Source organism: Gossypium arboreum, chromosome 7 (assembly GCF_025698485.1).
Source record: "Gossypium arboreum isolate Shixiya-1 chromosome 7, ASM2569848v2, whole genome shotgun sequence".
NCBI lineage: Eukaryota > Viridiplantae > Streptophyta > Magnoliopsida > Malvales > Malvaceae > Gossypium > Gossypium arboreum.
This window is the reverse complement of record NC_069076.1, coordinates 2164869-2179353: the sequence shown is the minus strand read 5'-3', so window position 1 is coordinate 2179353 and position 14485 is coordinate 2164869. Positions and strand designations below refer to the sequence as shown.

The window sequence follows — 14485 nt, the reverse complement described above, 5'->3', positions numbered from 1 at the left end:
CATTTGATATCTGTTTAATTTTGCATGTGCATTGGGGAGGGATTATGATTATGGAAGAAGTTTTGGCAATTTAATCTATTTGCCTTATCTTGTAACACCCTAAACTTGGCCTAGATGTTATGACCAGATTTTGAGGAATTACATCAACTTGTTTAAAATTTTTTGTTTTAATCAAACTCTGAGTGCGTTTCAAAACATAAAATTTGGCAAAACCCTCACAAACATTTAGAAATACTTAAGTTTAGAATCAATTATTTCAAACCCTGAATTTGATTTCAAAAGCATGTTTTGAAATTAACAATTTTGGCAAATCTTTTCCACCTTTAAGGCAACATACGTTAAAACTATTTGTTTATTTTTAGAAAAACACTTATGAGGTTATTAATTTTGCAACGGTAAATTTTCAAAGTTTCAAATTTGAACACTAAATTTTAAATTGTTAACCTGTGTGATTTTGCAGTTACGGTGTTAAAATTCCAGAAAACAAGAAAACAAAACAAAAACCAAAAACAAAGCTCAAAACAAATTATTAACTAAGAAAACCGCCATATTTAAATTAACTAAAAAAATAATTTGAGCTTCCGTATGCCGACCAGTCCTAAGTCAGAAGTTTACCTGAAAATTTAGAGATCAAACAAAGGGGTGAGGTATAAAACTCAGTGTGTAACAAACTCAAACCAAGAACTCAAATAACACAACCAACAATTCGTAGAATCACAGAGAATTACATAACGATCATTTGAGCAAAACTGGGAATGCGTGCTTACGCCAATGTAATATTTTTCAGAAAACGTAATGCAGGTTTTTATTCAGAAAATATCCTACCTAACTCCGCTACACACCAAATAGAGTTATTCAGAACTCGTTCATCCAATCACACCAACATAATAATTGTGGTCCATGCCACCAAAGATCGCAGTTAAAACTGCCAAATTTGATATATGTGGACAAACCACTATATTGCAACTAAGCTACCAGAACAACATATGTGTGGTCGAGCCACCATAAATGCAGACAAGTTGGTAGACAAAAATATGGATAAACCACCAGATAAAGCAAATCATTAAATTGTCAAAACTTCCTCCGTACCATAATATCTCAACCCCATGCAATGTGACATGGCATGCATAAACTGAAACAGTGATAAGCATGTTGAACATGCATTCATATTCTTAACAAGAACCAATAAGCATGTGATTTCATGCTTTGCAAATAGATATATCAGAATTACAAATCACCTTAACTAGAAAACCATAATGTCAAATACATGGTCATAAAGTAGATTCAGAAATACAAATTAACTTAATCGTACATCATACACACATATACAAACATAGCGAATCAGGACATACCATCAGAACTATCAGTATCAGATCATACAAATATATTTCACATATCTTAAACATATTAACACAGAAGCATATTAACATATATCTTGTTTCCAAGCCTTAATTAAGCAATATGAGCCCTATGGAAAGTTTAAAAACGAATTTCAAAGTCAAACAAGCCTAGGTGAAAATTTTTAAAAAATGACCCCACAAGGCCCAATTGATTAGCCCATGTGGACCACATGACCTTACATACGCTTATGTGGCCCACACGACCCAATTGACCCAGACTGTGTGGCTTCAACAGTCCAGTTTTTGGCTTTCCATTGTTTACTTTTTTTGAGTTTTTCGATACACACCTGGTCGTTTTTCGATACTAACACCCCAGAAAAGATTTAAAAACCTAAAATCGACATTTAGAATGAACAATTTAGGAACAAAACACTAAATCCAATCTACTAATTTGGTGTAACCCCCTAACCTTAGGCCTTAACAAACTGAAGATCATCCTTTCGGGCATTCGACTACTTACCCAGACAGTAGCAGCAACCTTAATAACCCTTAGTTCACTGGAAGGCTATTAGTTATAGAAACATCACCTAAACCAAAGGTTTCAAAGAAAACAAAATTGCATTACACAAAGAAAATAGCAAATTAACTACACAATCGCGAAAACTCCACAAAATACGAGTCCTTACACAAATTCCTTACCACTCACCATCATGATTGTTAAAAAAACAAGTGATGAAACTGATCCTTGCCAAGACAGATTGGGAAAAAAAGGTAGCTAAAACGATGGAATAATGATTGTTAACAACAATAGAATAGCGGAAACTTACAGGAGCAAAAATGGAAAAAAACTAAAAGTAGTAAGTTTTTGGGGAAAAAAAAAACAATGGAACTATAGAACTAAGGAGAGTGGGAGAGAGTGGAGAGATTTTAAGAGTATTTTTGGGAAATTTTTAAAAATAAAAAATTTCAAAAACTACCCATTACCCCTACTAGATCTGATTAATTAACCATTTAGATTTTACCTTTAGAATTCAAAATAGAAAAAAAAAATTCTACTATGCACATATAGGGACTCGAGCACAAGATCAGAAGGTAAGTTAATACCTTATCACTGAACCAACAAATTCATTCTATTATTAATTGTGCAAAAATTAAATTTAAGCCAAATGACCAAAGGTAAGGATTGAGTCAAAATTTCAAAAAATTACAAGGGAAGGATTCGAACCCAAAAACTCACACATACAAGCAATACATTTAACCACTAAACAAAATTAATTTCCTTTACATAATTTTCAAAATCTTAACTTAAAATCAGGACATGACCACTATTGGTTTCACTAACTCAATTTATTCTAACCAGATTTTTAAGGTGTGACATATCTGGTGGCTTAGCCATGTATATCTATTTTTGGCAGGTTATCGCGTATTATTCTGGCAACTAGACTACAATTTTTCTGAAAAGTAACCTATGGTCACTTAGTGGTGTGTGGGGCTAGATGGGTATTTAATACCCTAATTGGTGTGTAGGGATGGTTAGAGATGGTGTGTAGTGGATGAGGGTAGGATCTAAATCTGTGTCTGTTATGAATCTGTCTCTGTATCTGTTTATGAAATATATGTAAATGATATTTGAGCGCGTAATTGCTACATTATCTGATGAACCATGTATGGTTGATTTATTGTTTGAAATAAGTTACACACTAAGCTCTTAAGCTCACTTTCTGTTTGTCTGCTCTCAGGTAATCCATAGACATAGGACGGGTCGATGCTACGGAAGCTTGATTATATATATTGTTGTTGCATTTCTTTTAACTTTGTTCATATGAATCCGTTTTATTTGGTGCACTATTTTCGGACTTTTGAGACTATTTTTTTAAATTATGGATTTTATTTTATGTTTTAACAATTTTAGATTATATTAATTCTATCTTCATAATGTTGAATTTTCAAAACCAAATCACGTTTTCCAAAATTATATTTAATTAAGGGCTTTCGCTGCAAGTCCAATGGGTTTTATAAGTATTTTCCCAAGTAAATTGGAATTTTAATCATCAAAAGCCAATACAATTTATTTTACAAGTCTCAAAATGGTTTTGGGATTTTCAAATAAAATGTGATAACACTTCCAGATCTGATCATAACGTCTGTTGAAATCATCTTTAAATTTTTAAAAACAAACGGGGATCGACTTTAAAAAATGAAAATGTGGAGCCGCCACCAATCTTTTTTGTTTAGGTGTGATTAGATCACCTAAAAATTTGGTTATTTTAATAAAATATTTCTTTTTACTAAACCAACGATTTTGGCCTACGTAAATATGAGAAAACGGGTTCGGGAGTCGGTTACGTATGAGGAAGGATTAGCACCCTCATTACGCCCAAAATTCGTACCAAATCGATTAAATACCGTCCTTGTGTCTAAGATTTAAATTTTTTTTTTGAAATGTGGTTCCTTTTATAAACATTTGAATAGCCCAAGTTGGTCATCAAAATTCTCTTGTTTCGGAGGAATACATCATCACATCCAGCACGATAGGACACGATCCTTTATACCCCCGAAAACAACGATAAATTTTGACTTCCGAAAGTTTATACGTTGAAAATTACAAAAGGATGCCCAATTATTCAGTCCAACGAAAAATCAAAACCCAGCACGATAGAGCACGATTCCCTGAATTTTCAAACTTTGAACATTGCCTTATTTTAGAATTTAGAAAACATGAGTGAAATTCTAAAGGGATATTCGATTGTTTTGAACAAACGGGAAATTGCAACCCAGCACGATAGGGCACGATTCCCCGAATTGCCGTACATCAAACATTGCCTTCGTTTTAAAGAATTTTTAAATGAATAATTATAAAACTAGCTTAAAACGCATTAATTTGACTTGAAATAGAATAGAATAATTAGTTAATTTTGTTTTTTAAAAGAAGAAGTTGAAAATCATAATGCGACATTTGTAGACTAAAGGAAAAATAGAACTTGGGGTAATATGCACACATAAAATACAATGCCAATTGACAAACTAATAACTAAGCATAACTGATCTAAAAAATATAATCAAACTCGCAAGCATGGATGACAAACAATTAATATAACAAATAAAACAATAAATAAATGATATACAACAATGTATGGCACCATATAAATCAATCCACAAAACATGTACAAAACAAAATAACAATGTATGGCACCATATAAATCAATCCACAACATGTACAAAACAAAATAGAATTTAGAAGTTAATGTGGTATAAGACATTTTCCAACATAATGATGAATTAATGAACACATAACTTATAATATATGAATTGATGAATTTAAAATAATTTGTAAAAACAAACTAGAGATATACATACATAATTGTTAAAATACGTGTTATAAAATAAATGTAGACACTCAATTTTGCCCGGTCCATTTCAGTATTTAAAATAATAAACCCCCCCAAAAAAAACGAAGTCCAAGTTCAGTCCAGAATTACAAATATAATTTGGCCCGATCGGAATGGCCCATTACTTGAAAAGATTTAAGGTCCATCTACAAGCTTGACTCATATGGAAATATAATCTTCAATGATATGTAATCTTAGATATGATACAATCTTAAATATGATTGCAATATTAGATATGATACAATCTTAGATATGATAACAATCTTAGATATGATACAATCTTAGATATGATTGCAATCTTAGAAGATATGATTTTGTAATCTTGGAGATTTAATTTGTAGATATCCTTTAATCTTAACCGTTGATGTAATTGATCTGTACCGTTGGATTTGGGGAGGCTCAACTATAAATAGAGGCCTCTCCCTTCATTGTAAAGACTGGAGTTTTGGGAAGCAATAAGAATTCTTGAAGAGCATTCACTCAAATTTGTCTCCCTCTTGCGTTCTTACTCTCTGTGGTTTGTTCTTATTTTATTCTTCGTCTATCTTAGTTTTTCAACTCTTTTATTTTTAATTTCTTCATTTTTCAAATATGTATATTTTTCCTATCTTTTATACATTTGATTATGTATTTTATATATCATAATATTTAACCTTTTATATAGTTTATTTTCAAATATATATTTTCTATGCATGTATATATATTATATAATCATTTCATTATAAATATAAATTATTTTACATATTTGATATTTTATACATTATTTTTCTAAACCAATATATTTTATATTTTTATATAATTATTATTCTTATAAATATATTTTTATTATATATTATATTTTAAATTTATTATTAAATATCACATTTTTTTATATGCTCATTCTATTTATCAATTGTTTATATTATACATATATTTTTAAAACTTATGTTTTTTATTATTATACAATATTTGTTTTACTTTAGCATTAATGTATTATTGTTATGTTATGTATTTCATATGTTATGTAATATCTTAGACTTTTATAATTTACTTTCAAATGCATATTTTTATATATGTACATTGATATATTGTATTATATGCATCATTTTATTTATTAATCCATTCATGTATACATTAAATTATTGGATTTTATATTTTATGTAGATTCTATTTATCCATTTGCTATGCATGTCATCTATTTTTACTCATACATATTTTACACATTAATATTTACCATATTTTTTATATTATTTAATGTTTTATTTATGATATATTGTATATAATTAGTGCATTTATTATGTTTTCTTTTGGTATATTCCTATTTGCTTAGCATGATTATTTTTATTATTCTATTTTACCCTCTATATAGTGATTGCATTTATATAAAGTGTTATAATACTTTATAATATACGCTATTTGAATATCTATGTTTCATAATATAGAATTGTCACTCTAAAAGGTCATTTAAAACAATATTTAAAAGTTTTATAAAATAAAAAAGGCAATGCTTAGTATTTGAAAGCTTGAGAAAAGTAGTGCCCTAACTTATTGGGTTGCAACTTTTCTCGTTGAGTTCGAATAGTCAAGTACCCTTCTAAGTTTTTTAAGATTTTCAAAATACGAGCAACTGTCTTGGAATTTCAAAGCGTTGTATCCTAACTTATTAGATGTGGCGATTTGTCGTTTCGAGATAGAGATTTCCAAATGGTTAACTTAGTGTCAATGTTTTGATACGAGTGAACCCAAATTTTCAAAATCAAAGTATTTTAAAGAGGATTATATTTTAAAATTTTTTAAATTTCCGACATTAAAGACATTTGATAATCAATTAGGTACCAATTTTTGGGCGTTACGAGGGTGCTAATCCTTCTTCGTACGTAACCGACTCCCGAACCCATTCTTTTATTTCGTGGACCAAAACTAATGATTTTAAAACAAAATGTTTTAAAGGTGATCCAATCACACCTAAAAGATTGGTGGCGACTCCCGTTTTCGTTTTTTAAAATCGATTCCCATTTTCCAAAACTCGATTTGAAAATGGTTTCGACAATAAATATTTTAAAATCAAATAATGTACAAGGTGTCAAAATATTTTAAAAAGTACATACAATAAAGGAGAACTTAATAATATATAAACATGAATGGGTGGCCAAGATGCATGATAAAATAGAATTTTAGAAAATACACACAATAGATTTACAAAACATATGCTTAAATAGATTAAGAAATAATTATTTGTAACAAAAACTTGTACTTAATAATGTATTTAAGATTAAATTAATTTTATTATAAATTATATATGATAGATTTAAGAAAATACTTATATATAAAAAAACTATATGTACAACATGCATGGGTTTAGTAATGTATATAGATTAAACATAGGCATCAATAAATATATATAAGTATATAATAATAATTTAAAAGATATATTATGTAGGATTATGTAATACAATATAAGAAAATTTAAAAGAAATTATATGTATAAAATAATATAAGATTAATAATATGCATAAAATAAGATTAACTTTATTATAAAGTATATATATATATATATATATATATATATATATAATAGTGTAAAAAAGAAGCATTACAATAGTGGTTTTGCAATCATTAAAATAGCTTAAAATGTAAATAGTAAGTAAACAAGGATCAAAAAGATGTTGAATGTATCTCAAAAAAAATGATAATGAACCACAAAATAAATAAATAAATAAATAAGGAAACTCAATTAAAATAGAATTAAAATGGAAGGGACAAATTATAAATGTAATAAATTGTTAAAAAATAAAAAAAGGACCAGCGTACAACATGTGCAAATGCGCAGGGACCGAATCTGGAAATAATCCAGACCCCAAAACGCAGCGCTGAAGCACGGACCAAAGTGCAAATACGCGCAAGTTACAGGGATAATCTAAAAAAAACAAAGAAATACAAATGTAAGCTGATTGAGAAGCAGTGCAAAAGGGGGAGGGCCAGTCTTGCAAATAACCCTTCACCGCAAAAACACGCGGGTCCTGAGGGTATTCGGGAACGGATTGGGTCGGGGCTCCTACCAAACGACCTCATTTTTGAACCATTTAGATTGGTTGAAACGGTGCTGTTTTTGTTTCCTTAAAAAGGCCAAATCATGCCTTCATTCAGCCGAATCTCTTATGCAACCCTAGCCTTTTCTTTTTCCCCTTTAGCCGAACCCTAAGTCCCCTTCTCAAGCATCAAACTGCCATCAAGAACTGCGCCTCGTGCTTCTGGCTTCGACTTGTCGCTCTTTGGCCTCAAAATCCCCCCTTTAGCTTCGATTTTGACGAAGCAAGGGAGGATCAATGGCGGATTCGCAAGGTAAGGTCTCATTTTCCCTTTTCTTTTGTTTTTAAATGCAAAAAATGAGAAAGTAAAAAACGAAGGAAGCATATAGAGAAAAAACGCAATAGATCCAGAAACTCAAAACGGAAATCACCTTTCTTTGCTTTTTTCTATTTTATCGTTTCGTATGCGTAGTGTGTCTATATTTCTTAACCCCTTACAAAGATTAAAAATCTTGGCTTTATAGTCGAAAAGAAAGAAAGAAAAAAATAGATAAAAAAATATAATATTTGTTCTTTGTTTTGTTGTGTGTTCGTCCTTTTTGCAAGTATAGGTGTACGTGGCGTGAGTACTGGGTTTGTCTTTGGCGTCTGAGGATGTGGGCGTAGTTCTTTGAATATTTGGAGCGTCTGGCGTTGTCTGGTTGCGGCGCAAGCATTAGGCTAGGGTTTGCCCTGGCTGAGATTTGGTTTAGGCATTGGGCCTATTGGGCCATCAGGGTTTTAGGTTAGGGATTTGTAATTGGGTTAGTTATTTTTTTGGGTTTTGTTATGTAATTGGACATTTAATGGACTGTTTTGGTTTTTTTGTTTCTTTATTTGGTCTTGATGTGAACCTGGACGAATTTGCCTGCTTACAACGTCTACGCTGGATTTGGGGTCTTACATTTGACCATTCCAAACTATACACAATTTTAACTTCGTCATTTAATGTAATTGCATTTATCACCCTCGAAACTTTTGACATGGGGTTATATTTTACGACAAATATAATATTCTTCTTGTTTTGGTCATTATTATATTGTTTCTTAATACAACAATAAATTATCTTTTAAATTTATATTCGAATTAATATGATAGATACCAATATTAATGCTTTCCTTAGAATGAAAAGAATGTGGATTTCTTCCTAATAACACATTATGTATAACAAATAATGCATTACCAATATTTATTTCTTAATATTAATAGAAATTATTATATTCTAAATAAATTGATTATTTTAGTTTTCTTAATACAAATTTTTCTAAATTGGATCCATTCATTAATGTTACATTTCCATTCAAAGTCTATACAATATTTTTTGAATTTCTTTTCGAATAAAGAGTGAAGTTAAAAATACGAGGATTCAAATACTATATTAGTGTAATCGTATTCTTCCTAATAAATTATAGGAAAAATTGAAATAAATCTAACAATTTAATATGAATTCATGTTGGTACGAAAGCTGTAATTTTATTTTGTTGATAGATTGTTTAATTTGAATTTTTTAGGATATATTGGTATTTATATTTTATATTCAATTTAAGAAATAAATTATATTTTAATGCTTTATTAAGAAAAAATATGTAAAAAGAAACTATGTTGAATACTACTTCATTTGGGTTATACAACTATCTATAATTTATATTTTTCTTAAAATTAATATGACATGAAGAAATAACTAAGCTACGACCGCTTGAAAAGGACATGAAAGATTAATGTATGTAATAAGTAATTTAATTTGTTGATTATTGGTGAATCAATATTGTTGTTCGCAAAAGAAATTGGATAAAAAATTTCACCATCAAATTGATTCTAAAAGATAGGATATACAAAAGTAAGAGAAATCATAATATTCCTGGATTAACTTGCCTTTAAAAGCACTCTTTTCCTATAAAAAGAACAAAGCCCTTGATCAACTCAACCCTATAAATATGGATTTTATTCAACCCTTCACTTTGCACAATAAAATATAACGAAAATAACACTCGTAAAAATAAATCAGATACAATATTGTGTGTTGTAGTCATGGGTGCAAAGAAGATCATGGCGATAAGCTTGATGGTGTTGATGATAATGGCTATGCTAGTAAATGAAGTGCGAGCTATTGAAAATTTAGATGTTGAGCATGGTGTAAAAGAAGGGATAGGCTCCTGTGCTAAAGAGTGTGCACTTAAATGCCTTCCTCAAATCAATCCTCGAAGTATTGTAATTTGCACGGCTCTTTGCATAATAGCATGCAAACTTAATCCCCCACCTGCCATCTTCGATTGTACCACTGGCTGTGCAAACTCCATAATCAAAACCTACAACCCTACTGGTATATATATTATTTTTTATAAATACAATAACATCTCTCAATATAACATTTTAATGGATTTTCAATTGTTTTTGTATTGCAGACGCAAGAAAGATAGAAAACATTGTCGATTCTTGCTACGAGACTTGCAAGAATAATAATTAGTAGGCTCGGAGCTCCTATATTCAACAATGTTATTTTTACTCTCGACTCATTTTAGGATTTAAATGGTTAAAAAAGCATATTAAGGATTACTGTTTTGCTTTTGTAACTAGCAATCAATTTGAATAAAAAATATTTTCATTTTAAGCTCTTAGTATATTTGTTTCATATCTTACAGCATGTATTTTGGAATTAACTGTATCTCTTAATTTTCTCTTAATCATTTTTCTTAACTCGGTTAAAGCTAAATAAATTGAACAATAAAATTGTTGAGTAATTGAATAAAAAAATAAGTTTAAGGTTATTCCAGAAAATGTAACAGCCTATACCCGGCTCAGTCGCCAAGCCTGAATAACAGGACGCAACACCAACATCACATCATCACACATTACTCTGTGTCTTATCGGCATACGAACATCATCAGAATCAAACAATTACAGGAGGTTTAAGTCTAAAATACCTTGATTAGGTTAAAATTATTAAACATAGATTAAACGACCTTATAACAAGTTAGAAACATGCTTAAATAACACTTAATGAAAATTTCCAGATGAATCACATAGGTATCGATACTCACTCGCTAGTATCGATATTTCTCATAATGGGTATTGATACCGTTTAGAAATCGGTTCCTTCTTGGTATCCTGTTTCTTAGCAAAATTTAAAACCTAGCAATTTATCGATACAATTCAAAAAATATCTATATTTTTCCCCCGAGTATTGATACTCGAGAATTGGTATCGATACCAAAATGAGTTACTAACTTCCTGCACATATGAAATAATATGGAGGTATCGAGATTAAATACCCGATTATCGATACCTCTACATAAAACAAAAAAAAAACCAAAATAAGGCATTTAATTCAATCAGACATATACCACTTCAACAAGTTTATAAAACCTCAATATTCATCAACAACACGTCCATATTTACAGTTCAATGCGTCATCAATAATTTAAGCTAAGCATACCAATGAACTAATATCTAACATCCATAAATTTTATGAGTAATAAAATCAAGCAATCATCTAAACCATCATGGCAATAATCAACCAACAAATCTACCACTCCGCCTTATTCCCACAATCCAAAAAAATAGCTATAAAATCACCTATTCAATTACTAAGTTTAACTTGGATCACTTCTTTGGTATTTTTGCATCGCTCATACTACAGCGCTAACTATTTGCAAATGTTTAAAAAGAGTAGATGAGATTAAACAAGCTCAGTGAATGATCAAAACAACCACAAAAATAAACATGAATTCACACATTAAATGGAAATGACCAAAGCACAATTACATATACAATTTACTATGATGACATACTAAATATTCATGTAATATTTACCAACTCATCTAGCTTATTAAACACATATTTATGCATACATCACATATCATAATATTTCATTTAATGATGAACTGGCACTTGAGATTATGAAATATAGAAATGAACTCAACCACCACACATTGGATACTTGGATCTCCAACAAACCATTGACTCGATAAGTCAAACATATCCTAAAAGCATAGCATTTAACTAACATTCTCCAACACACCAACATATCCCAATGAATGGAGCTGAGCTCACATTTCCTTATCTCTCTAAAACTGTCCCCGGCCTTAACTCCCCAAAAATACAACACAAAGGGGTGAGTACTCACAAATCCTATAGCATGCCAACTGTATCTAACGATCCCAAAGATTATAAGGGCAAAATATCTACAATTATTCATACATTTTTACTTACCATTTTTTGCACTCTTTTACTGCACATCCACATTATAAGCACAACATTATCACTGCCAATTGGTTTGTATAACATACCCACAATTAACACATTCACAATATCCATTACTGTAACACCCTAAATTCGGCCTAGACATTATGGAAAAATCTGGAGATGTCACCATAAATCAATTGAAAACCCAGAATTTAATGTTTTTGTAAAGACATCATTGTTAGCTTTTGATACATTAAAATATGGTTGTTTGAAAGCATCTCTTTCTTATTTGATTTGTGAAACTATTGCATGTTTACATTTTCCAAAATGTCTAAGTTAGCAGTGGAAATATTTAGCACGATGAATTTTGGAAGCATTTTTTGTTGCTTAAAAATCCATTGCTTTGCAGGAAAACCGAGTGTCATCAATAAAAACAGTTAATCAATTTTGAGCAAAAAAAGATATTAAGTCCAAAACCAAAATAGTCTCAAGTGTCCAAACAGTCCAAAATTTGCAAAACACCTTAATTCCAAATTTAAATAAATCAAATATACTAAAATATTATAATCGAGCTCCTGTCACACCGATCCGCCTAAGTCTGAGGGTTACCTGAAAGTGACAGAACAACAGAGAGTGAGTTTTCAAAACTTTGTGTGTAACTTATTAAATCAATACCACAGATTACATTCAGACAAAACTCTTAACAGAGCAAATACAAAACATATATCACATACAGAAACATAATCAAATGCAAATTTACAATCTTACCCTCATCCGCTACACACCATATGGAGTATTAAATACCCATCCAACCCTACACACCACTTCGTGCCGGTATGACACTTTTTAGAATATTTGTAGTTTAGCTGCTGGATCATTAAACGATTTATCGCTGTTTATAGATATATGTGTGGCTGAGCTACCAAATACGACTAGTTATTATACTGCCCACACTTCCTCTATATACACAAATCCCATTCCAAATGCACATACAAAAATATAAAATGCTAGATATGTATATGGCATACATGCTCAATATCCAACTTAAGTCATGCTTATTAGATAACAAGTCATACATAATAATTTTCAATTTGTACACAACATATTACAGATTTTACTTATCTTATATCATTTCAAATATGGTATTTTTATTTAAGTTTACATTAACAAATGGTTAAAATTTGTGTCTTACAGCTTATTCTATAACATACCGACCCTACAAAAGGCCTACGATCAATCCAAATGATGTTTACGACCCTAGGAAAAAATTCAAAATTTTGGGCCCACACAGCCTAACACACGGTCTCACACATGCCTATGTGGCCCACACGGCCTAGCACACGACCATGTGACGTCGATAATACTAATTTTTAGCTTTCGCTATTCGCTGATTTTTGGGTTTTTTGTTACACACCTGGTTCGATTTTGATGTGGATGCAAACATGAAACTCCCGAAACCTAAATACGAATTTAAGACGATCAATACTAGTAATGAAACACAAAATTAATCAAGAATCGAACATAACCAACTCATTTATCACTACCAAAAGCACATTCGTATGCTTACCGTTAGAGGAACAACAACTACATGAAACTCAGGTTGCTGGAGGAACACCCAACTGCTCTCGATCTTCCCTTAAAACATATCAGATTAATTAGCTAACATATAACACAGATTTAACAACACAACTTTGCAACTCCAAAACCCTTAAACCAAAAGAACACTCTCAACAAGAAAATAGAGAAAGAACAAAGAACCCTCACCTACCAAGATTGAAGCCAACCAAGCCAAAAGAAGAAATAAGATAGAATCAAATAAGTAGCAATCCAAAACCGAATGATTAGAGGACGAAGATTAAAGAAAGGGAGAAAAATAGAGGATTAGATTTTACAATTTTTTTACCGGAAGAAACATAAAATAATGAAGGGGGAAAAATAGGAAAAAGTGGGAAACAAGGGATTAAGGGGGATTTGGGAAAAGGAAATAAAATAAGATAAAAATAAAAAATATATATATAAAAACCAATTCTAAAGTAACTCCATATTCTGATAACATATCAGATTTTCGCTCAGATAAGGATTCAAACACATGACCTGAGAGGAAGCTAATGCCTTACCATTGAACCAGCAAGCTCATTCTAACACAAATTTAACGAAAATAAAATTTAAGTTACAAAGACCAAGATAGGGATAGAAACAAAAATAATTGAATTTTCCCAAAAGAAAATTTTAAACCCATGACCTCTTACACACCACCAAAGCCCTTAACCACTGAAGTAGATATGTAAATATGATAGAATTTAATAAGTCAGATATAGATATGTAAATATGATAGAATTTAATAAGTTAGATATTCAAATTTTGGGGCGTTACAATCATAAACATATATCACATGTCACATTATTCCATATTAATTCTCAATCCACAACACACAACTACATATTTTGCAAATTAAACGAGGGGTATAAGAAAGCTTACATTCGGAACTTAGAGTAGGGGTTTAAGCTACTCCTAAGATAGGGGTATA

General features: G+C 30.5%; 1 protein-coding gene across 1 annotated transcript; it reads left to right on the top strand.

The window, feature by feature from the left end:
* The first annotated feature begins 9742 nt into the window (after nucleotides 1–9742).
* On the top strand, nucleotides 9743–10384 carry LOC128295137 (uncharacterized). The gene is made up of 2 exons (XM_053030348.1): nucleotides 9743–10096; nucleotides 10179–10384. Exons 1-2 carry the CDS (start codon nucleotides 9805–9807, stop codon nucleotides 10238–10240), a joined length of 354 nt encoding a protein of 117 aa, XP_052886308.1. The 5' UTR covers nucleotides 9743–9804; the 3' UTR covers nucleotides 10241–10384.
* The last annotated feature ends 4101 nt before the right edge of the window (nucleotides 10385–14485 follow it).

What these genes read in the sequence shown, in the direction of transcription:
- LOC128295137 (XM_053030348.1), top strand. Translation starts at nt 9,805, where the DNA reads ATGGGTGCAAAGAAGATCATGGCGATAAGCTTGATGGTGTTGATGATA. An exon ending in CAAAACCTACAACCCTACTG is followed by an intron (nt 10,097 to 10,178) that starts GTATATATATTA and finishes TTTGTATTGCAG; the next exon opens with ACGCAAGAAAGATAGAAAAC.